Source organism: Helianthus annuus, chromosome 1 (assembly GCF_002127325.2).
Source record: "Helianthus annuus cultivar XRQ/B chromosome 1, HanXRQr2.0-SUNRISE, whole genome shotgun sequence".
Lineage (NCBI taxonomy): Eukaryota > Viridiplantae > Streptophyta > Magnoliopsida > Asterales > Asteraceae > Helianthus > Helianthus annuus.
In genome coordinates this window covers 137,914,797-137,939,671 of record NC_035433.2, presented here as the reverse complement: position 1 = coordinate 137,939,671, position 24,875 = coordinate 137,914,797, and the positions used below count along the sequence as shown (strand labels likewise).

General features: G+C 34.3%; 2 protein-coding genes, 1 long non-coding RNA gene and 1 pseudogene across 10 annotated transcripts; 2 read left to right on the top strand and 2 right to left on the bottom strand.

Annotated features, from left to right (window-relative positions):
• Nucleotides 1-110: 110 nt before the first annotated feature.
• On the bottom strand, nucleotides 111-8,870 carry LOC110880209. 8 transcript variants are annotated; one of them, XR_004862635.1, is made up of 9 exons: nucleotides 8,333-8,870; nucleotides 8,035-8,223; nucleotides 7,470-7,961; nucleotides 7,175-7,357; nucleotides 6,794-6,889; nucleotides 4,870-4,981; nucleotides 1,823-1,910; nucleotides 1,493-1,710; nucleotides 177-437 (listed from the first exon to the last, which is right to left on the bottom strand). XR_004862635.1 is itself a non-coding variant. In XM_035975239.1 (3 exons), the coding sequence occupies exons 2-3, from the start codon at nucleotides 1,705-1,707 to the stop codon at nucleotides 143-145; spliced, it is 510 nt and encodes a 169-aa protein (XP_035831132.1). In that variant the 5' UTR covers nucleotides 1,708-1,710; nucleotides 1,823-2,019; the 3' UTR covers nucleotides 111-142. The 8 variants fall into 8 exon arrangements, 1 of the variants encoding a protein (XP_035831132.1); XR_004862642.1 differs by having other exon boundaries at nucleotides 178-437; nucleotides 7,250-7,357; nucleotides 7,470-7,951; XR_004862641.1 differs by having other exon boundaries at nucleotides 179-437; nucleotides 7,250-7,357; nucleotides 7,514-7,961.
• Nucleotides 8,871-15,550: 6,680 nt separating this feature from the next.
• Nucleotides 15,551-17,130, top strand: LOC110932483 (polyubiquitin-B). Its single transcript, XM_022175815.2, has 2 exons — nucleotides 15,551-15,835; nucleotides 16,114-17,130. The coding sequence occupies exons 1-2, from the start codon at nucleotides 15,562-15,564 to the stop codon at nucleotides 16,686-16,688; spliced, it is 849 nt and encodes a 282-aa protein (XP_022031507.1). The 5' UTR covers nucleotides 15,551-15,561; the 3' UTR covers nucleotides 16,689-17,130.
• LOC110932476 lies at nucleotides 16,807-18,061 on the top strand (annotated as a pseudogene).
• A 2,607-nt stretch (nucleotides 18,062-20,668) lies between these two features.
• LOC110880194 lies at nucleotides 20,669-24,311 on the bottom strand. The gene is made up of 10 exons (XR_004862652.1): nucleotides 24,241-24,311; nucleotides 23,943-24,158; nucleotides 23,806-23,830; nucleotides 23,689-23,727; nucleotides 23,284-23,624; nucleotides 22,260-22,345; nucleotides 22,040-22,184; nucleotides 21,850-21,963; nucleotides 21,639-21,774; nucleotides 20,669-21,141 (listed from the first exon to the last, which is right to left on the bottom strand). It is a non-coding gene; the product is annotated as an uncharacterized LOC110880194 (long non-coding RNA).
• Nucleotides 24,312-24,875: the final 564 nt, after the last annotated feature.

The window sequence follows — 24,875 nt, the reverse complement described above, 5'->3', positions numbered from 1 at the left end:
AAACCCGATATTCCCGCGCGTTACTATGAATGTACGAAATCGATATTCATTACTGGAAATATGAAAACAACAAAAAACTGATCAAATCAACTATATAAAGATCAATTGAACATGTAATTATCCTTTATCAAACATAAAAATATTAAAAAAAAAATAATACCAAAGTTTGAAGAAAGTATACCCCAAAGTTTAACTGTGTTATCACACCCACCAGAAGCCTGCTTTTATACAGGTTCAAAAGTACCAGATCCAACCAGAGCCCAAAGAGCCATTGGCGGAGCCCATGAAACCGATGTGACTCAAATTGGATGAGCCTGGGTGATCCGTGTGGTGTCCCACCCACCATCTGACTTGTTTGTATGAACTGTGATCTTCCCATCAGAAAAGCCGTGAGCCAAGCAGAGACCAAGCTCATGTAGGACCGACGTTTCTTTAGTCTGATAACGATATATAAACCATGAGTCACAAGCATAGAAAAGTAGATACCCATACCCGGAATCTGATCCAGGCATCATGATCCATGAGGCAGACAAAAAGACAAATTTTAAGGATTCGCGAACATACGATGTAGAGACTCTAGTGTGGTCCGCGTATCATTTATCATGGGAAGGACCTTTTTTTATTTGTGTATTGTTTTTTATGAGCACAGATGAAAAAACATTTTTTTTCTCAGATGTGTGAGTAGAAAAGGCACATACTCGAATCTAAGTTGCGTATCATTTATTACGGTTGGACGACAAAAATTTTTTTAGGGATATGCCAATGCAAAAGGTAGATACTCGAATCTAATTCGCTTATCAATTGGTATGCTCATACCAGCGTAAGAATAAGATACACTACCTATACTATTAGGCTATACAGTGTGGGGTAGCGGCCCATGCCATGTGTGCATGATGGCACCCCCAACACCGCCCCACGTCAGCCAAAGCAATGGCGGGGGTGAAAGGAAGGAGAGGAGGGGTCCCACGTGGTTTAGACTTTAGCCAATCAGAATCGTTTTAATATTCTAATTTCTTTTTCTTTTTTTAAATAGTTAAAGGGGGCTTTAAAGGGGTGTTATCCCACAGCGTGCAAGTTAACGATAAAGCCACTCGCTTATGTGGCGCGACCCACACCATATAGTCTTAGTGAAGAAAAGGTAGGGGAAAGGTGAAAGCACGCTCTATTTACATTTGTATGTTCCATTAAATGCGAGTGGATGAATTTGTGAGTTTGTCACAAAGGAATGTAAGGGTCTCAGGTGATTTGTTTCACAATTTGGTAGTTTTGGCTAGAACCATGACACTAAACTGTCTCTCCTCGGTTTCAACTTCTTAGCCATGCCAGAGCAAGACCGTGAAAACCAGTTTGAATCAAACTCTCATACTTGATTTAATATCTCTTAAATAAAAACCGAACCATAGTTTGGGACTTGGGTCATGGCTCCATGATTTCAACCAGTTCATGTTCAATATGATCATAATCAAAATGAAGTTAAAAAAAGAAGACTAACCCTTTAACAAGCTCAACAAGTTGCGGCTCTTCCTCTCGGAGTTTGACTATTTCATCCGACGTTGACTCGATCGCCTGCGAAGAAACCATCATTATAGACTCCAACTTCTCAACCTCTTTTTTTGCTTTCTCAGTCTTCATATAATCAGCCCTCTTAAGCTCCATTTTCCTCAATTGTTCCACCCTCTTTGCATGCTCAATCTTTGAACTCTCCATATTCTACAACCCCAACAAAAAAAAAATAACATCCAGTCAGAAAACAAAGAAACAAACACAGACTATTATTATAAAACAAACAAACAAGCAATGTCCTTTCCCATATGACATTCACCTCACTTTTCCAAAGTAGGACCAAATCGAGCACCAACGCCTACAAACTCTTCTTCTTCATTATCACCAATCCAAGTAGGCACTTTTAACTATTATTCAACAATTCAGCAAATAACAAGAAAACCTAGACTATTATTATAAAAGATCATTCACATCATAAAAGTCAAATTTTCATATTGCAATTCATATTCAATTGTAAGTTAAATTGATCACATAAACATCCAATCAACTTGTATCAACTTTTCTTTCATCTAGTTTTTTAGTACGTATAGGTATGAACCTATGAATCAGAGTCATTTTAAAATAACGTTAATAAAAGTTTTTTATAAGATCAGCCACTTTCACCTTAACTTACAAAATGATTACAGCCCGTAGAGACGTTGAGTAAATAGTGGTCACACTACTAGAAAAGTAGTCATTTTGCTACAGAATTTTCCTACGCAAAAAAATGTGTCACAAATTCTAACATATTTACTACGCATTTCCTACAGAAAGAAAGCCTTAACTTTTTTTGGCCAATTTGTGACGCAATAGCGACAGGAAAACTAATTCTAAGTATTGCGTCATAAATGCGTAGCAACTTGCTACACACTTACGACGGATGCATTATATTTGTATTTGATTTATATTTAAACGTTTAATTATTGTCGTTATTAATTATTGCGTCGAAAATGCGTAGTAACTTGCTACGCATTTCCGATGAAACTATTATTTATTTGTTGAAATTATATTTATATGTTGAATTCATTCAGATATTAATTGTTGCGTCAGAAATGCGTAGCAACTTGTTACGCATTTTTGACAAAACATTTATTATTATTTTCGGATCATATTTAAATGTTTAACTAAAATTATTATTAATTATTGCGTCTTAAATGTGTAGCAACTTGTGACGCATTTGTGACGAAACATTTATTATTATACTTAAATTATATTTTTATGTTTGATCAGTTTTATTATTAATTATTGCGTAGGAAAAGCGTAGCAACTTGCTACGCATTTGTTAAGGAAAATTTATTACTATCTTTAAATATTTAACTAGTTTTATTATTACCATATTTTAAATATTTAAATTTGTACCGAATTGTTTTCGGTACCCGCTATTTGGCGTTTTCAACACCAGTACTTTCAGTTCGGTATGGTATCAATATTTTACTAAATTTTACTTTCGAATACCGATAAGGTACCATATAATACCATACTGAACATTTTCTGTACCGGTAGCCATATTAGCGATTTGTTCGGTAGCAAGCTCATCTGTAATCATATATGTGTTGAGCAGTGTTAATATAATATGTATTATTAAGTCTTATAGTCCGGTCTGGTTTTATACGATAGGAACTCTAAACCAAACCGTTCCTAATTTATTTGCTCCTCATTTGGCATTATAATATAAATGCCCGTACCTCTTCATGCCCTTATAACGCACAAGAGGACAGGGTTAGAGTGTTATCAAGCTTCTTCACGTCGAAATAGTGCCCTTACACATGGCACTATTTAAATGTATAATAAATATAAGATTTTAAAAAAATTATAAACATAAATTGAAAACATATTTAATTGTATAATAAATATAAGATTTAAAAAAAAAATACTTCGTCCATGTATATAGTATATAGAATACAATTTTTGAAATATATAGTTTAAAAAAATGTTTTATAAAATATATTGATAATTTATGTGTAACAATAATAAAACTTATAGATTCCAATTTCAACTAAAAAGAATGTGATGGAGGCATATGTTAAATAAATCACTTTTAAATATAAACATGTGAGCCAATCAAAATGCCTGGTTAGCCATCACATGGATCACAATCCTAGGGTGATCCATTGCTCACATCCTTTTAAATCAAAGGATGAAAATACCCCTCAAACTTCAAGAAATACAAAATCTTTATACATAAACACATACACACAAAGACAAATCTTTTTTTCCCCACCCATTTTTCTCCCTGCTACTTATCCTCACACACAAATAAAATTGCTGTCAAAGTGAATGATGATGATTTGAGGTTTTTTTAGAAAAAAAAAACTCGATGTTGCCAAATGTTTTAGAAGTCTGCCATCCAAGAATTCAAGATCTCTTCCTCCACCTGTGATGTCCCCTTTGATGATGGATGACTTATTTTTCTCTTAAACCTCATGTGCACGTGAACCCCTTTTCTTCCAAGCTGCCATGAAGTGATGATCTCATATGTGTATTGTATTATTTATATTATTCGATGATGGATGATTGATTAGTTTTGTAGTTTGAAGATATTAGAACTTGCTTTTTAACGTTTAATTTCTAGATTTATGTTATTGTATTTGAGGTGAATGTTGTAAAATACGTTTTCTAAGTTATTATAGATTTTTTCCACTAAGTTTAGTAGGAAAATTTGGATTTTAATTTTATTTTATTAGTTGTTTGTTTAAAAAGAGTACTTTGTTAGAAATGCGTCACAAAAATAAAAGAGTTTACTTCTATTTTTTTTTGTCAGAAATGTGTCAAAAATTATAAATTTAAAAAAAAATTGTTTGTCGGAAATGTGTCACAACAAATACATGATTTTTATGTTTTTTCGTAGGAAATGCGTCACACAAAAATTAGATTTTTATATTTTAGTTTTTTATTTGTCGGAAATGTGTCGCTAATAAAAAAAATTTTAAAAATATTTATTATTGTATTATCATTATAAATAATATAAATATAAATGATAATTAAGAAAAGTGGTAAAAAAATGGGTAGCAATTTCCGACGCCCATTTTTGTCAGAAATGGGTAGAAAAATGCGTAGGAAATGCGTAAGAAACCAGTTTCCTACGAGGGGTTTTCCTACATCATGTATTTGTCACAAATGCGTGGGAAAGCCTGTTTTTTGATGCATTTCCTACGAAAACTGGTGTAAGAAGTTTCAGATTTTCTAGTAGTGTCACACATACCTGTATTCTAGTTATACGGGTTGATATCTTTGACACAATCGCATCAATTCAACCCACAAACCCAATGCCACCACTAATTCAAATATTATCCAATAAATTTAATAAAATGAAACATTATTAAGCACCTGCTAGTGGATTTGAGTTGCTCTCCGAGCTGCTTAAACTTGAGATTCCTCATGTTCTCAAAGCTGGTCACTATGTTCTCTTTATGAGCCATTCCTTTTTCTGACAACGTCACTGCATATTTGCGGACAGATTATCACAAATTCATACAAAGCTAAATCAACTTGTAACAAATATGAAATCTTTAAACAAACCCTAAAAACTTGATTAAATAAATTAGCAAAAAAAATTGAATCATATGAGGTCAGATGTCAATTTTTAATGTTGCGAATGCATGTAGATCTGGAACAATACTTGAAAGCAATCCAAACGCAATTCATTATGATCAAACTGATTAAACAATTAGCTTCAATTTCATTTTTACAGACAAAATGAAACCAGATATCTAGACTATGAAAGAAATAATGAACGATTTACCTACTGGATCTCTCTTGGATTTCGACATCTTTGAAGAACCTTTTAAAGTTATTGAATATCAACGGAAGAAATAAACCCTATCGATTTGGATGCTTTTTGTTGCTAGGGTTTAAAGGCCATGGCTTTTTGCACAACTCCTTAACACACTACCACGGTTTCATTCATCAGGTGATACATTGCGACGGGACTGGAGTCAGAGATTTGGAAGAGAAAGAAAGAGAAAATGTTTTCTGAGCTCTGGAAAGGTGATCGGTCTCTATTTCTGCTAGCTACTTGAAGCGTCAACAAAGGTGCAATGTCAAGATTGCCCTCTTGGCGTCTTAAAAGTTTGGTGAAAGCACCAATTCAACCCCTCTAGAAAAGCTTTATTTTCTTGTTCATGTTGCTATAAAACTTGTACGTTATATAAAATTACATTTGTGTACATGGAAAATGCTTATATATAGTACTAGTGGGGAACCCGCGCGTTGCAGCGGAGTCGACAATATGGGTCGAGAACATAATGTAAACCTAAAAACATTAAAAAAATCATATATAAGTTGTGTGTGTGAATATATAATATATATATAAGCACTCGGGCAATCATATATACGCTATATATAATGTATTCAGAGTTTATTTTAAGATTTTGGTTATATACTCACATTATACAGATTATCACCTAATTTTAGCTTTAAAGCACCACACTTATAACTTACCCATTTATGTAGCAAGAAGTTCATTCCTTTGATTAGACAAAACTAATCAAAGACCTGTTAAAAAATTCATAGCCTCTTAACATAAGTGTGGATAATTATTTGGTCCACTTGATAATACACATGAAGATAGGTTCAAGGAGTAAAGATTTAATGAACTTAAGAGTAAAATAACAATTTGAATTATAACTATTTGATTCCGGGTCAGATGTATCAAATAAGATAGGTCAGACCACTTGAACGAAAAAAAAAAAAAAAGAGTACACCAATCTCACCTCTGAAATCATGTTTAAATCAAATGTTTTAGTCGTCAGATCATGTGGACACTTTCACTAAACAAGTCAAGATCGTCGTAGATAACAGATACTTAACATTTTGTATGTACATATTAAAACACCATGCACACCTACCAATAAGTCAAAAGTAAAAGATTCAACGGTTGAAACTTATTTAACGAAACGAAAGAGTGACCGGCCAAGCCAATCACACGCACGCAAACAACATCAATTCAATTCAGTTGTCATGAACTAAAACAAAACACGTCTCTGAATAAGAGAGAACCCATTCGAAATAGAATACGATCAATATCCACTTTCATATATATTTTATTAGTCATACCGTGCAGATCATGTCGCCTAAACCTAACAGGTTCTCATTTTTGGAATGAAGGACGCAAGACAAAAATAAAAATACAATGTACATAGTTACTCAGCATAACCATGAGAGTCATAGCCTTATACAAAATAAACAGAAGATTAAAACAATCAAGATATCTTAATAATATGTTTTACAATCCAGCCAAACGAGTGCGTACCAGTAGTTGCCGATGCAGAGTTTGGAATCTCGTTTAAGGACGCAGAGCTTAGATTCTCAACACAAGGGCGCTTCCCTTTCACTTGAGCTTTTCTACCTATGTACATATTAATTAACAAGTTGTTAAGATTGCAGACATCTTTGATTAATGGTCAGACAAAAACACTTTATAAAAAAGTGAGCTTAATCATGAATGAAATTTAGTTGGACCCCCTTTTATTTATAACAATGGAACAAATTTAGAAGTTATACAAATTTGGGTGCCTTTAAGAAACAATATTGAACTTTCTAATTGCTTTCTTCTTCTTCTTGTTTATTATACACACACACTAAAGCCTCTAGAACTACACACACATAATGAAAGTATAAAACTCAAACTTACTTAAAGGAAGATTAAGGATTAAGTTCCTCTATCTAATCCAAATATGTTGTACAACCCAACCAAACAAGACGTTACCAGTAGTTGCTGATGCAGAGTTAACAAGATCCTCCTCACAAGGGCAGTTGAGAGCCATTCTACCTATACCAGCCAAAATCTTGAAAATGGATCCTCCAGCTTTGGTACCTGTCATGTAAAGATAAAATTGTTAAACAGAAACACGATAAAAGTAAAGATACAATATGGTTATATCGTAACCATAAATAAAGATACAAAACAATTCAAATATCTTAAATACTTGAGACTTAAATCCACTGATGAGAATGTGTTTGGTATAGGCACCTTCAGCCATCTACAGACCAACCACCACACCGACTTCACGAATGAGCACTCAACGAGAAAGTGGTCAACCTTTTCATTCACTATGCCACACATCAGACAAGACCCATCACCAAACGGCCGCCAAGGCCACATAGCCGTAGTTATCTTACGAGTGGTGGCTTTCCAAACGAAACAATTCACCTTCAGCACCACGATCTTGCTACATATGAACTGATTTAAATCCCCCCTCGAGTTGCTTCTCTCTACCAGTTCATGCCTAACTTGCTTAAGTGAGAAATCCACCATCTAATCTTCAGGCCTCCGCCTCCAAGCGTCGTTCTCATCTTTCAAGGGTGCTGGCTCGGACTTGCTTGCCGGTCGTTCCACTTTGTCAATTTAGCAATGGCCGCTTATTACTCTTTTGCAACTCCACATTCAAGAAAGACATGGAATAATGATCTGAACCACGCTGAAAACAAATTAAACCGATTGTAACTACTTGTTTATTGCAAAAAGAAAGAAAAAAATAATATCCAGCATACCAAATATCTATCATCCAAAATATAAATCGCATCAGCAAAAAATGTTTTCCGGGTTTATCTTCGTTTGTTCATTTAGAAATCAATCAAATTAAGTTCAAACCATCCAATCAAAAGCTAGATTCCAAGAATAGTATGGTATACGCCACAATTTAACATCAGTCACTTATTTGATAGCAATTTATGTTAAGGCTGTACAAACAATCAACAATAAAACGTCAATAGGATCCGTAAATCAATAATAACTCCAATTGATTACCTAAATAAGAGAAGATGACAGAGAAATCAACACGATTTATACCTCTGTCAATACTAATTGTAGTAAGCATGAAGCAGCAGTTTCCAGAATCAAGATCTATTATAAAAAGCAAGAAAAAACAACAAATCATCAATAAAAACCCTAACGATTGAGATTAGAGTTACCTGCGTTGGGATGTTGAGATGAAAGAATCAAATACGGTGGCAAATAGAAGGAGAGCACAGACTCATAGCTGGTGGCTTCAGATATTCCGCTTATTGCTGTGTTTTGTTGGAGTTGAACTCAAAATATGGCATGAACAATCAGGGGATGGGATTAAAAAGACCAGGGGTGATGAGATTACTCCTTTAATACCAAAATCGAATTGAAGGCATCCTCCATTAAATAAATTGAAGTCCAATTTGCTTGATTTCCCGTTGGTATGCCGAATTGAAGGCTGGTGTCGATTAGGTTGGATTTAAGTGAAGTCGGAGGGGTTGAATACTTAAAGGTATGAATTGAATTGCGTATTGAAGAAAGTGATCATCATTTTAGACGGTTTCAGTTTGATCAAAGGTTAGAAGTGATGAAAGAAGGTTAAGAGGGGTATAGTGGGAAGAAAAAGGTAAAATATTAGGGATTTAAACTGCCTTTTCACATGCCATCTTAAAATTAGGGTTAGAAATTACCATTATATCCATGGGAGATGCTTATATATAGTATATGGATATAGATATAGATTAATTAACTTATGTTAATTTTATAAGTAAATTGCTAAAATCATTGCTGGGATATATTTACTTGTTTTATCCAAAATGACCTTTTTGCATTCCTTTACCTTTGTTTTTTTTTTTTGCCATTTTCATGCTTGAGCTTGACAATTTATTGCGATTTTCGTCCCTCGAAAAATGGCCCCAGGGATGAAAATGGCTAGATTTCAAACTTTTTTGATGAAAATATCACCTCAGAAACGGAAGTCAGAAAGAAAAATGGCAAAACCTTAGGGACGCAAATAACATTTTACTCTAATTATAATTACTTTTATATAAATATCCTATAGGGGTAACATAGTGTGTGTATATATATATGTATAGGGTAAAGTTCTTGTACAACTAATCTTAACATACTAAACATACAAATTGAAGGAAAACTCAAAAAGACAAGGTGGCATTTTTGTAATTATCAATAACTATCAAAGTTACTCTACAAATATACCTAAAAAAACCTAACCCCTCCTCCCCCCCCCTCAAAAAAAAAAAAAAAAAAAAAAAAACCTAGCCCCCACCCCCAAAAACCTAAAAAAAAACCTACTCCCCCCCCCCAAAAAAAAAAAAAAAAAAACCTAACACCCCCTCCCTCCACCCACCCAAGCTAAAATGCTAAAAACTAAACCCCCTAAAAACCTAAAAAAATCAAAAAAAAAAAAAAAAAAAACACACAAATTATTTTATTTTATTTTTTTAACATTTTTTATTAAAAAATCGCTACTTTTAGTAGCAGCAATTTTTTTTTTTTTTTTGCTAACGAAATGTAGCGATTTTTTAATAAAAAATGTTTTTTTTGTGTGTTTTTTAGGTATTTTTAATTGAGTTCACATTTGTATATTAACTTTGATAGTTGGTGGTAATTACAAAAATGTCACCTTGTCTTTTTTATTTTACCTTCACTTTGTATGTTTAGTATGTTAAGATTATTTGTATTTGATCTTTTGCCTATATATATAATATTGTTATTTTTATCATACTTTTACTAAAAAAAGTTTAATTTAAATATATATTTATTGTTATATTAAACAAAAATTATACAAATGATAGGCCTCTTTAGCCTTGCTAGCCGGCTTAAGCTCAATAAGTGAACTCCGGGCTCATTTACTAAGCAGACTTACTTTAGGCTTGGCTCTGGCTTTAGCTCGAGCTCCTTTAAACTCGAGTCGTTTCAAGGGTTTTTTTTTTCAAGCGGATCTCAAGTAGCTTGCGTCTTGCGAACAGCTTGACTCGTTTACACCCCTACAAAATACTATTATGATTTCTTTTGGAAAATGGATATTGCTACTTTGTAAAGTAAACAAAGTATGTTTTAAGTGAATACCAATTTAGTTTACACGCATTTGTCATCTAGTATGGCTATCATAAAAAAATTGTAATCTCGAATGTTTTTTTCTTAAAAACAAGATAGTTAGAACTTCAGATTATATTAAAGTTACCATCGTGAGTAGTTAAGTTATCACACTTGATAAGTTTAAACTTTAAAGTAAATTAATTAGTAACGATCACCCAAGATCAAGTTCTAAGTCCAAATTTATAAGGTAATCGACAAATGCTTACAACCACTCACACAAAAGTCAAACAACTTATAATATAATTGAATGTTGAAAGATGTTTAGGCTTTTTAAAGGTAAAAGAGTATCAAAGGTTTTCATTAAAAATAAAAGGTCAAACAAGATTACAACTAATGAGTAACTAAGAAGTCGGATAAATCAAGTAACAACTAGTATTAAGTACCTACGCGTTGCGGCGGGGACGAGCACTAATGCCACACTATTGTTAGCGACCATTGACACTGAAGTTGTGGTGTTAATGCGAAGAAATTAAACCGAAACGTAAAATATGGAATAAAATAACTAAGTTGATCTAGGACTTGCGCGTTACGTTGAACCCGCGTCTATTTTTTCCCGTTTGACAGGTTCATCGTAATCTATATCTATATATAATATATATCATTACCACTATACAAACCATAATGCATACATTACAACAACCATTGCATCAATATGTTGCAAATTATATTTATACAAGATTTTGGCTAAATTAATTAGATTATTATAAATAATAATAATTTACAAATAAAACAACACAATTTTGAATGGATAAAACTGATTGAATATGGTAAGATAATGAAACCATTATTTGATTAGGGTACAACCACTAAAGCATAATTTACAACCATACATGCATACAAAACAGATTGGATTTGGTAATGTAATGAAACTATTATTATTTGATTAAGGTACAACCACTTAAGCACAATTTACAACTTATATTTGATTAATGTATAACCATTTAAGTACAACTTACAACCAAAGATGCACACTAACGTTTCAAATAAATAGTATATAAATGGCATAAGACTTAGAACCCATTGTATATATCATCCCATACTATGCTAAATACCATTTTACAACTTTCAAATCAAACATTACAACAACTAATGCCCAAGATTGTCAAAAATTGATAGTATATAAATAAGGCATTCACGCTACACAAATACTATAAGGATAGAACCCATACTTTAAACCTCGGAAAGGACTAAGATTGTAAGTCACTTTCACAGACAAAGACACACGCACACCATCTCTTTCATCTTCCTCTCTCGTCCTCCTCTCACATTTTCCATCGTGGGCGATAATCCACACGCATTTCTTCCACTCTTTGTGCTCCCTCTCTACTCTATATCAACTCTACATTGGCCATAGATTTGTCACATACACAGCGTTAGAGACATTATTACAACTCAATTAGTTTATTTCTTGAAAATGTAAAAACCCATAGAAAAGTTTTGGTTTGGAATTACTTTGGTTAAGGTGCTTTTATATTGTTAAGTAGTTCGATTAATGGATCATGGATTCATGGACTCTTACCATTCGTAGCTTATTAAGGCTCTTACTATTCCTACACCCCTATATCTTATTTTTCACATCGTTTTTCACTCTATCTCTCAGTATGTATATATAGGTAAGGTTATTGTAAAAAGGTGTTTGTGAGAATGGTAAGAAAGAATCTATTTCATATTTAGATGGCAATATTGTAATTAATATGGTGGTATTTTATAACTGATTTGACTACATAGAGGTAATATAGGGCTTTCACAATGATTCAAATCAAAAACTGTATCTCATTAACTCCCAAAACCTCCAAATAGCGATCATTTCGCTCGAAAAATCAGGGTGTTCTTCCATTAGAGATTTTATCTACATTCGATCATAATGAGCCCTAAAATAAAACTCGTCTATAGTCGCAAAAATCAGGAATGTTCTTCACCTGAGATTTTGGAAAGGACAAAGAAGAAAATGGATGATACGAGCAGTCGTCGGAAAAACACTACAAGTCGACGGCTTAAACTACCGGCACTCAAGAAAACAAAAGCTCCAATTGCGAAACGAAAAGGTTCGGCAATTTTCGTTTGAGATTTTAGGAGTATAATGGTGTTTTTGTTTGTGTAAGAGTGTTTTGTTAATCCAAACGAAACAAAACTGAGAAAGTTCTCTATGGTGTTAAATCTAGGGTTTGGTAAAATGGGTGTGTTATAATGGTGTCTTCTGCTTGCTTGTAATCAGTTAATGTTTTTATTGTGATGTTTACGGTGTTATTATTTTGTTGATCCCCATATTGTTTCTAAGATTGTTTTTCTTATAAACATGGTGTTTTTATTATAGAGGGTGTTATATACGTTCTTTGTAGTTTTGTAACTCGGAGTGTACTCAGATATATACCGGTTCAGATCTCGCTTAAAATTTTAAAAATTGTTTTTAGTTTCCCCAACCTTGTCAAACCTACCATAGTGTGTCCTCATGATATTAAACGCTTTGACGGGTCCAATATTCAAGGCACTCAACGCGTTAACAACTTGCTCTTGCATATAGTCCATACCTTGGTTCGAGGGGAGTAAATGCCTATCGTCCTCAGAAACTAAAGAATGATTATGATCCTCCTTGAAATAATATACCTCGTATAGTTTCGAAGTGTTTAACTTTACACACATACGTGCTTCATAACCAGTCCTTATAGAAGGAACTCGTTGAATAGTTTTCCTTTTTGCCCCATTATTTGAGGTGTTAATTTTTTTCGATGTATCGATCGCCTTGAAAGGTTTAGTTCCCTCCTTTGAGCAAATGAAATATTTAGATTTAATGACACCGTGAGGCATGTATTGAAAAGACTTCCTGGTAGTGAAGCCTGCAGCCATTGCATACTTTTGATAAAAAAAAAAAAAAGAATGCATTATTCAGTGTATCAAACGTCATCTTATCCTTCGGCTTAAGCAAATCGTCCACCTCAGGAAAATAAGTCGTCTTAGCGGAGTTTGGAGACAGATGTAGTTGCCCAACCGGCTGGTAAGTTTGAAAACCTAAAAAAAAAAATTAAATAATAGCTTCGTTAAATTCAGTTAATAAAAATTTGGAAAATTATGACCACATAAAATATACATAAAACATTATTAAACTACCAAGGTGTATATTAAAGACAATATAAACGTAAATAAGACACCATAGATATCATGTACAAATATAACACCATATGCAAATAACAACATGTTGAAAAGACAACATTGAAGACACCAAAAAGCAATTAATACACTACAAATGACATGTACAAAAAAAAAACACCATATGGAAATATACAACTAGTGCAGAAAACACCATTCAACTAAACAGGGGCGGTTCTTACAAGGCCACTGGCGGGGCCACGACCCGAGCAAGTTTTTTTCGGCCGTAGTGCTAATTTTCCGTATTTCGATCGAAATTTTTTGTACATACTATGTTTGGCCCGGGCTTTTTTTAGTGCCCGTGTCTTTCGGCCTGGCACGTCAACGGGCAAGATCCGCTACTGCAACTAAAGATATGGAAATAAGACACTGCAACATAATATGTACAATATAACACCATACGCAAATAGTGAACATGTGGAAAAGAAAAACTAATACAAGAAACACCAACTTCAAAATTATACATTAAAAACATCATGTACATATAAAACACCATGGACGGATGATACATTGTATTATTAAGTAAACTCATATACTGTAAGAAAATCAACCATGCAAAAAAAAAAACATCATACTCTGTAACATCAAAAGATCAAAAACCATATTCATTTGTACCAATTCCGATTGTATAAAACAAAAATATGAACACAAACAGTTGATTAAAAATTGAAACTTTTATTTATCGAAGATTAAATACCTTCTAACACTTCTAACATTCACATAATAACCAAAAAACACCATATGATTACCTGGATCGTCATTGTCCATCAAGAAATATGTTAATCAAGACCAAAATACCAAAAACTAAACTTGAGGTTTTTGAATATAAGATGATGATGAAGATACAAGTATTGATCGTAGTGATATAATCCCTTATGTATAATCTGATGAAAATCAAAATTCGAATTTCCTATAATAACTGCCTAAAACCGGTTACAAGTATTTTATCTTCAATTAGAATTATTATTAAAATTACCATTATACCCTTAAACTAATAAAATGGATAGGGACATACATGTGTTATCACCAGATTCTTTCTTACCCTTCTCACACTATTAGTCTTTTTTACAGGAACCTCTGTTTATCTATATATACATAATTACACACACACACACACACACACACATATATATATATATATATATATATATCAAGTATATCGTACATTACGTACATTACGGCTTAACGTACTTCACGTATGACAACGTGCGTGATTTGTTCTATAACATGCATGATTAATGTTTTCTATATGCGTGATTATTGTGTTTCAACATGCGTGATTTTGGATTTTTGAGTTATAACGTGCGTGATTTTAAAATGAACGTGCGTAATTACCTGACGTACGTGATGTACGTTAAGACGTAATGTACGTTAACCTTCCTCTCTCTCTCTCCCTCTCTCTCTCTCTCTCTCTATATATATATATATATATATTTATTTATTTATAATTTTAATAATCATTTAATATATTTTGTTTTTATACTGAAGGGCATGTTAGTAATTTCACACGTACTTAACACTAAAAACTAACCTCCATTCACGCTAAAGACTATCCAAAACAAAATTACAAAAGTTGAAAACTATAACTGTAATTTTATAAAGTTAGGGACTAAAGATAAAAAAAAGGCAAACCACCGCATGGACTTGTTCGGACATTTTTTTCTTAGAGTAAACTTCCGTTTTGCTCCCTGTGATTTGGCCACTTTAACGGTTTTGCTCCAAACCTTTAAAAATAACCATTTTACTCCCTAATGTTTCGGTTTTGTTGCCAGTTTGCTCCCCGCCTCTAACTCCATCCGAATTGTTTGTTTTTCCATTTTGCTCCCCGTATGGAGCAAACTGACAACAAAACCGAAACATCAGAGAGTAAAATGACTATTTTTAAAGATTTAGGGCAAAACCGTTAAAGCGACCAAACCAAGAAAGCAAAACGAAAGTTTACTTTTTTTCTTACGGACAACAATTTTTTACAAACGAAATAAATGAATGCAAACCCCTCGTAATTCTTGAACTGGAAAACCATAGTGAAAATGGCGGATGAGGGCAAAGGTTGTTCGTCGAGGAAACGAAACGCCGATGGTGACGATAGGGCTGGTAACCAAAAGAAACAGAACACCAGTAACCTCGACGATGTTAATGATGGTTTACTCGAACTTTTTAACCCTAATTTTGACGCTAACGAGAAAGGGTCCGGTGACGATGATGATGATGTCGAGAAGGAGAACGGGTCTAGCGACGAGGATGTTGAAGTCGAGAAGGACAGCCCTAGCGACGACAACTTTTTTGACAATGACGAGATTAACAGTAAGCAAAGTTTGCATATTTGCTACATTTTGTTGTTTTAGGGCTAATTATTATGATTTATTAGTTTCTAGGGTTCAATTTGTTAAAATAGAACACAGATCAGTGATCAGGATTTTGGGTTTTAAACTTATATATTCTATTCATCTCTCGAATGTGTTGTTAGATATGCGAAGTTCTTCTGTTATGCAATCCATGTTAATTTCATATTCAACAAGTAATAGTTTGGCTTTAAATGCCTGTTGTGTAACGTGAAATTTTGATTTTTTGTCTTTCTAAAGGTATATTAGTGAAGACCGCGACCGGTAAGACCATCTCCCTTGAGGTCAAAGGCTCAGACACCATCGGAAACATGAAAGTCCAGATCCAGGCTAAGGAACGTATTCCCTTTGACCAGCAGGAACTGATCTTCAACGAAATGGTTCTTGAGAACATGAATACTCTAGCCAACTTACCCATAAAGAAGGTTTCGACACTCAAACTTATGCTTAAATCAAGAGGATTCATCAATATAACCATCAAGACACCTGAAGGAATACTCATCCATTCTCTTGAAGTCAAACCCTCGGACACCATTGGTGACGTGAAAGCCAAGATGCCTGGTACTGGACACGTGCTGATCTTCAATGAAAATGTCCTTGAAGATAGCGGTACCCTTGCTGACTTGCACATCGTCAACGGATCCACGCTCACACACGCTTTTAAATCAGTGGAATTGATGAAAATATATGTGAATACCTTCACTGGAAAGACGATTTCTTTGTTGGTCAGCCCTGAACACACTGTCGCCGAGTTGAAATGGAAGATAGAGCTTAAGGAGTTAAGGAAGACATTCCCTTTGATGAACAGACTTTGATCTTTAACAAAATGGTTCTTGGGGACAGTGGTACCCTTTTCGACTTCCAGATCAATAGGAAATCGACCCTCACACTTATGCATAGATCAAGGGGACTTATGTAGACGTTCATCAAGAATTTTCCTAGGAAATCGACTCTCACACCTATGCGTAAATCAAGGGAATTCATGAAGATATTCATCAAGACCATTACTGGAGATACTGTTACTTTGAAAGTCAAACCCTCAGACACCATTCGCGACATAAAAGCCAAGCTCGAAGATAAGGTAAACATTCCCCACTAAGAGCAGGAGTTTATCTTCAACGAAATGGTTCTCCACAACAATGATACCCTTGTTGACTTTCACATCAACAAGGAATCCATAACCACGCTTTTGCGTATATCAACAGGATTTATGTGTATATTCATCAAGACCCTCACCGGAAAGACCATTACTCTGAGGTAGCGTTCGTTTCATGGAATGGAATGGAATGGAATTAGGAAGTTTTTCTTTGTAAAATTGATCTTGGTTGGGGGAGGGAGGAATTTGAAATCCCATGAATTTCTTTAATCAATGAAATTTGTGACTATTTCAACATTCCATTCCATTCCTTCATTAGAGTGAAGGATTTCTAAGGAATGTTGAAATAGTCACAAATTTCATTGATTAAAGAAATTCATGGGATTTCAAATTCCTCTCTCCCCCAACCAAGATCAATTTTACAAAGAAAAACTTCCTAATTCCATTCCATTCCATTCCATGAAACGAACGCTACCTGAAAGTCAAACCCTCACACTATATGCAATGTGAAATCCATGATCCATGATAAGGAAGGTATTCCCTCATGCCAGTGTAGACTTATCTTTGCTGGAAAGCTGCTGCTGGATAGCCCTACCCTTGCCGACTATAACATCAACACGGGATCCACAATCCATCTTATTTATATATATCCAAGCGGATTCATGATATTCATCAAGACCCACACCGGAAAAACCTTTTCTTTGGAAGTCAAAAAGTTAGACACCATTCAAGATGTGAAAGCCAAGGTCTTTGATAAGGTAGGTTGTCCCCCTTGTGAAGTGAGACTGGTCTTTAACGGCAAGTTTCTCGAGGATGGCCCTACCCTTGCTGACTACCACATCCACTCGGAATCACTTCTCCATCTTATTCCAAGATTATACAGGGGACGACGATGGTGTTAGATTACGGCAGCATATCTTATGATCTATTATTATAGTACGTAAAACACGATGCCTTTCTCTTTTGATGTAGCTCTTTTTGTTACTTGTGTGTTTGCATTTAACGGAAGCTACCCTACAATAGTGATGAAAATATTGAATGAGTGGTATGTTTAAAAATCAACATCTGATAAATATAACACGTGTTACAAAATTACAGATAAATAATATAGAATAAGAGAAATACGTTAATGTTAAGTTATGAAATGTTTGTTTCATTATATATCTGAGATTCTGAACTGAAGTACTAGAAAAGCTGGATGAGTTGAACGAGATCCATGTACTTTTATGTCAAAGATATCACTTCTGCCTTAGACAAACTTAAAATTGTGTAAGCCAAATATACATGTGTGACTTAGTTATCTAAACGAGTCAAACGGTTGACGGAGGTGTAAATGAGTTTGTAGTCAAAATGTAAACTTGTTGGCGGTTTGTAATTAATGGTTAAGCGGGTGCTCATTGAGTTAATGAGTTGGTGTGAAGTGGAGGATTTAAAGCTTGCTAGTTGGCAAGTTGTGTGCTGTAGAGGAATTTGCTGTTGATGTATGTTAAGATTTGTGAGGCAATCCATGTTAGATTTGAACTTGAAGCAATGATCTGACTTCAAATGCATGTGTAATGTTGAGATACTTTTTTTTTGTTGGTGTGGTAACAAATCTTCGTTTGGTATGTTGTTCCGATAATTTGATTATTTGAATGCGCGGACCATATAAATGCATATTGTTTTTGTGTTTTGGGTCTATCGTATGTGTATGCGTGTGTAGGGTGAGAGTTGGCTACAAAGTCTAGTTTTCCTACAAAGTGTAAAAAGTCATAAAACACCACAAATTTAGCCATAAAACACACTCAAAACTCACAAATAACAAAGTGAAGATTACTAAAACGCCATATTTATGGGTTTTGTGTTGTGTTTTGGATGATAAGGCTTTGATTACCGAATGACTAACATTAGTGTGTTTTATATTGATTATCATGTTGTGTTTTACATTCATAGTTCTACAATGATGTGTTTGAAGTTTTTGTAGAATGTTACGGTTTGGATATTGTGTTTTAGTGATCTTCACTCTCTTATTTGTGGGTTTTGAGTGTGTTTTATGGTTGAAATTGTGTTTTATGACTTTGTACACTTTGTAGGAAAAATGGACTTTGTAGCCGAACCCCACCCTGCGTGTGTATACATATATGCTAATACATTATTTATCAAATTGTTGACTTTTCTAGCAATAGTGAGATAAACGGTAAGGATTCTTCCGCTCATTGAATGCATATCTTCTAAATTTTATTGTTTTAAGGCTGATTATATGTGATTTGTTAGATTCTTGACGTTATGGCGAGATAAACGGTGACGATTCCTCTGATAATTATCATTGTTTGCGTACTTGCAAAAAAGTTGTTTTAGGGCTAAATCCATCCTGCAAGATGATTAACTAAACATGTAACTACAATCCAGACTCTAATAATAAGAGTAAACTACCATGTTGTCTTTTTAGTGGTTATTTTATCTTTTTTAGTTTGCTTCAATCTTCATGTTTCATTTTAGAGTTAATTACGTTTTTCGTCCCTGTGGTCTGTCAAAAATCACTATTTCAGTCCATTAGTTTAAAAATTGTCATTTCAGTCCATGTGGTTTCATTTTCGTAACTATTTTAGTCCACTCACTTAACACCGTCTATTTGATTTGTTAAGTTCTGATGAAATGACTAAATTACCCATGTAAAAAACTAATATACAAAAGTATAAAAACTTTAAAACAATTAAAGGTGGGTCCCACTTCACAAAGTTACAAAACTTCTTTCCCCACCCCATTTTTCCCGGTCATCTCTTCCGGCGACCCCATGTTTTTCCGGTCATCTTCTCCGGCAACCCCATGAGTGGACTTACATAGTTACGAAAGTGAAACCACATGACTGAAATGACAATTTTTAAACTAATGGACTGAAATAGTGATTTTTGACGAACCACAAGACGAAAAACGTAATTAACTTTTCATTTTATATACTTGAAATACATAGATGCATTTTAACTTGAGTTGTTTTTGTCGTAAAGTCGAGGAATTAAGCTTGCTGGTTGGCAAGTTTTGTAATGTTGAGATTTTTTTTTGTTGGTGAGGTAAAAAAGCTTCTAACTATACATACATATTGTTTCTGCGTTTTAGGTGTATCAATGTGTGTATACATATATGCTAATATATTAGTTATCATATTCTTGACTTTTCTAGCAATGGCGAGATAAACATAAGGATTCTTCTGATCAGTGTCATTGTTTGCATATATGCTAAGTTATTAGATTTTGGGTTTATTTTGTAAAACATATAACCAAGGACTGCATGTCTGTGAAGGATAAGTTTTGACTGAAAATTGGATTTCTAAATCTTGTCTAAGAGGAAACCTTGGTTCCATTCCTTTTATGCTTCTAAACTAATCTTCCCACATCCTTATTAAGTAAATATATATTAACGGGAGTGATGCCCATTCCTCTTTACTAGTAACTTAATCAAACACTTAGAAATAAAGAGTAATTCAATTAATTCATTTGTAATGTGATGTCAGATATGTTTAGTTTTGTGATGCAACTGAAGTAAGTATTTGACTTCAAATGCATTTGTAATGCTGATATTATCTTTGTTTTTCCTTGTTTGCATATATCAGTCATGAATATATTCATCAAGACCCTCAACGGAGAGACCATTATTCAGGAAGTCAAACCCTCATACACCATCGACAACCTAAACAAAATAACCATATTTTGGTGGTTATGACAGTTACAAAAGCTTTGCATTCTATTAAACTTAGATGATAAACAGATGCCTTTCTAGTAAACCAAACAAAATAACCGTATTTTGGTGGTTATAGCATTGACAAAAAATATGCATTCTATTAAACTTTGATAATAAACAGATGCCCTTCTAGTAAACCAAACAAAATACCTGATCTTCAACGGTTACGATGCTCCCTGTAGACCACTCCAGACTTTTGATGGCGGAAGTATGCAACTACACCCAAAATCACCGCTCCTGCAGACGCTGCAATCACCGGCCAAACCTCCAAACTCTTCCTCTTCTTATCAGCCACTTTCTTCTCAGCATTTGATTCACGTGTATCCAAAGCCGTCATGATTACATCGTGCAAAAACCCTTTATCGGACTCAGTCACAATGTTGTTTTCATCTTCTTTAGAGATTGGGCTTCCACTTCCCTTCTTAGACTGGTTCACTAAATCAATAATCCGGACAACCCTTACGCAAAATAATAACAGAAAATAAAAACCATGCATAAAACAAGATAATAGAGCTCAACAAAGACTGTTTGGATGTGTGGTATGGAACTGTTTTATGCAAAAACCAGCTTTCAGAGGTTGAAGAAAGTGAGTTTTACTAGAAATGTCTGAAAACTATAAGTTAAATCATCAGTTTTCAAAACAAAAGAACCTACTGTTGAAGGAAAAACTAAGACTATTTATTCACTCCTCTCATTTGACCTATTGTTTTAAATGCTTTCTATCTTCTTACATTTCACATTGTTAATATAGTGAAAAATAACATTTTTTTATATAAGATAGCTTAAATACAGAGACCATTATAACAGTTGGTTGATAATATACTATCATATTTTGTATTTATAGTTGAACAAAATAAAGAAGATATGTTCTCTCTTTAGACATGCCAGCTATTATTTAATATCGGATCCAAACACCCCAAAAATAAACATCATTGAAGAAAAATTATCAGCAAACCTGGATTTGCTTGTATCATTGCTAGAACCGTTCGTCAATTCCTTATCAGCCACTTTCTTCTCAGCATTTGATTCACATATATCAAGAACCGACATGATTACACCGAGCAGAGACCTCAGTTTTTCGAACTTGAGTTCTGCCAATAATAATTTAACTATTTGAATTTGGAATAAAATCAATTCAGGAGGCGTTACCGATAAAAATGCAATACCTTTATCAAACTCCATCACAATGTCGTTCTCTTCTTCAACGACTGCAAGTGACTAATAAGCAGCGGCATTTTTTTCACTTATATTTAAAGCCCTCTTGAGTACATTACAATGTTCTGCCAACAATAATTTAACCATCTGAATTTTGAATAAAATCAAATTAGGAGGCTTTATCGATTAAAAATGCAATACCTTTATCAGACTCCGTCACAATGTTGTTTTCAACTACAACGATTGAGTTTCCATCCCATTCACGTGTATTCCTTCTTATCAACCACTTTCTTCTCAGCATTCCATTCACGTGTATCCAAAACAGTCTCGACTACACTCTAATGTTCTGTCCACAATAATTTAACTATTTAAATTTTTATAAAATCGAATTAGTAGGCTTTATCAATTATTAATGCAATACCTTTATCAGACTTTGTCACAATGTTTTTTTCATTTTCAGAGACTGCGCTTCGACTTTTCCTCTTTAAATAAACAATTCGGGTACCCCTTATGCAAAAAATAAAAAAATCATGAATAAAATAAGATAATAGAGCTCAACAAAGACTGTTTGGGTGTGTGGTATGAAACTGTCTTATGCAAAAACCAGCTTTCACAGGTTGATTAAAGTGAGTTTTACTATAAATATATCTGAAAACTATAAGTTAAATCATCATTGTAGAAATAATATCAGCGAAAACTAAAACTACTGATCCACTCCTCTCATTTGACCTGTTTTAAAGGCGTTCTATCTTCTTACAAATCATGTTATTAATATAGTGAAAAATACCAAAAACACATTTATATAAGATAAAGTTAGATGCAGTCTGGTGCAAACGAGCCGAGCCGAGCTCGAGCTCGGCTCGTTGGTATTTTATCAAGCTTGAGCTCGGCTCGGGCTCGGCTCGTTTATTATCTATTAATTAGTATATTAAATAAAAATAATATAAATAATAGACTTTTTAGGCTTGCGAGCTTGATAAGTAAAGCTCGGGCTCGGGCTCGTTTACTAAATAAGCTTATTTTTAGGTTCGAGGTCGGCCTGTAAACAGTTTAAATAAGCTCGGCTCGACTCGGCTCGTTTACACTAAGGCTCGATAAGGCTCGACGAGCCTAGCGAGCTTCACATGTGAAGCTCGAGCTCGATAAACAAATGAGCTTTGTTTTGAGGCCCAAGCTCGGTTCGGGCTCGATAAGGCTCGGCTCGTTTCGAGTTTTTTCTCGAGCTGATCTCGAGTAGCTCGCGAGCCGCTCGGCTCGTTTGCACCCCTTCATGCAGAGAACATTGTAACAGTTGGTTGAAAATATACTAGTTTAACAAAGCATATCCACACAGTATTTCCTACAGCTCTCGATCTATTATCAGCTATTATTCAATATCACATAGCCAGTTCCACAACCAAACACCCCTAAAAATATACATAATCGTAGAAAAATTATCAGCAAACCTGGGTTTGAGCGTATCATCTGAACGATGATGTGGATAGCTAGAACTGTTGGTCAATCCCACAGCGGCTGGCTTCATTTCCGATTTCTCAGCGTTCGATTCATGTGATTCCGACATCTCGTCTGGATTGCTAGAAGGCTTTTCAGATGTAGCTTCCCTATCAATGACCTTATAAGAAAGGAAGTTGTTCAAAAATGCAGCAGACACTTCTTCCTATTTTTGTCTCCGGACTACAATTGATTATAATTGGATTAGTAAAAACTGGCCCGTTTGCTACTGGGGCTCCTTGACTCCACGTCATAAATATACCGGGCCCACGACAACGCCATGGACACCTCTCAGCTACAAAAACAACAGAAAGTATCATTAGTAAGTTCATGGCGTCGTAAAAGTATCTTGATTGTACCTTGAAAAGTTCCTCCGTAAATGCTTTCCCCACCGGTGCCTGCAATGCAAACCATTGAATGCTTAAAAGAAGCCTTGTTCACTCTATCAAAAACAAAATTTATATGAAAAAACATACCATTATTATTCTCGAAATCACCTCCCTGCAACAAGAAAAAAAGTTATGTTACCTTTATCATTCATATGTTCAAATGAACAACTCTTATATCGAAAGCAGGCAGGCAAGTAAGTATTTGATTGAGAATATAAACATACTAGAGCAGCACAGTCTAATAAAAGAAAGAATTTAGTTCCTTTGTAGTGCAAAGGTTTTCGGGTAGTTTCTCCGATCCCCTTTTCCCCTGCACATGATGATAATATTGTAAATACAATGCAAAGGTAGGTGTTTCAAAATTCTAAAAAAAAAAAACCCGGTCCTGTGCAGAGGGCTCGAAAATTCTCGGCTGTTTTAGGGACGTCGTCATAAAAAAGCTGCAAAGGCGATTATTAATGAATGAATGAATGAATATCTCCAAGCATGCAGCATATTGAAGAAACAAACAAAGATATATACCTCGATTACTAATCTATCAGGAGGACATTTAAAGATGGATAAATCCATAAAGACAAGAGGCTTCTTCATATTTCTTCTTCACCTAAAACATACAATTAACAACACTATTAGCAGCTGCTTGAAAAGTAATCAATACAATCAACATGTATTATTATTATGATAAAACCTTAGCAGATAAATGCAATTTTCAAGGATAAAACCCTATGAACAAAAAAGGATGTAAATTTCAGATAGAAAACGATGATCGCTCCCTTGTTTATCTATCCTAGCTCAAACGTCGGTGCTCTCTTCTGTAGATGATGAAAATGTGAATGAACCAAAATCCTTTTCTCTTTGTAAATAAACCGCCTTTTAATTAATGTGCCCAATATATTTTAAATTAAATTTAGGTTATATGACACAAGCGTGCATATAAAGCAAATAGAAACATAATAAATCATTCCAAATAAGACATTGTTACGCCAATCGACAACATCGAGTGGTAGGCCTGTAAAAGAGCCCGCAGCTTGAAGCTCGTTCGAAATCCGCTCGAATCAAAAGAATGTTGTTCGAAGTAAGCTTGGTATTAAATGCGCCGGCTCGGTTCGGCTTGACTCGGTTTGTAAATGAGCTGAGCCCAAGCCAAGGTGGATTCG

Coding starts and splice junctions, on each gene's coding strand:
- LOC110880209 (XM_035975239.1), bottom strand. CDS start 1,707: ATGGAGAGTTCAAAGATTGAGCATGCAAAGAGGGTGGAACAATTGAGG. Junction 438..1,492: donor CTTGTTGAGCTTGTTAAAGG/GTTAGTCTTCTT, acceptor TATCGTTATCAG/ACTAAAGAAACGTCGGTCCT.
- LOC110932483 (XM_022175815.2), top strand. CDS start 15,562: ATGGCGGATGAGGGCAAAGGTTGTTCGTCGAGGAAACGAAACGCCGAT. Junction 15,836..16,113: donor TGACAATGACGAGATTAACA/GTAAGCAAAGTT, acceptor GTCTTTCTAAAG/GTATATTAGTGAAGACCGCG.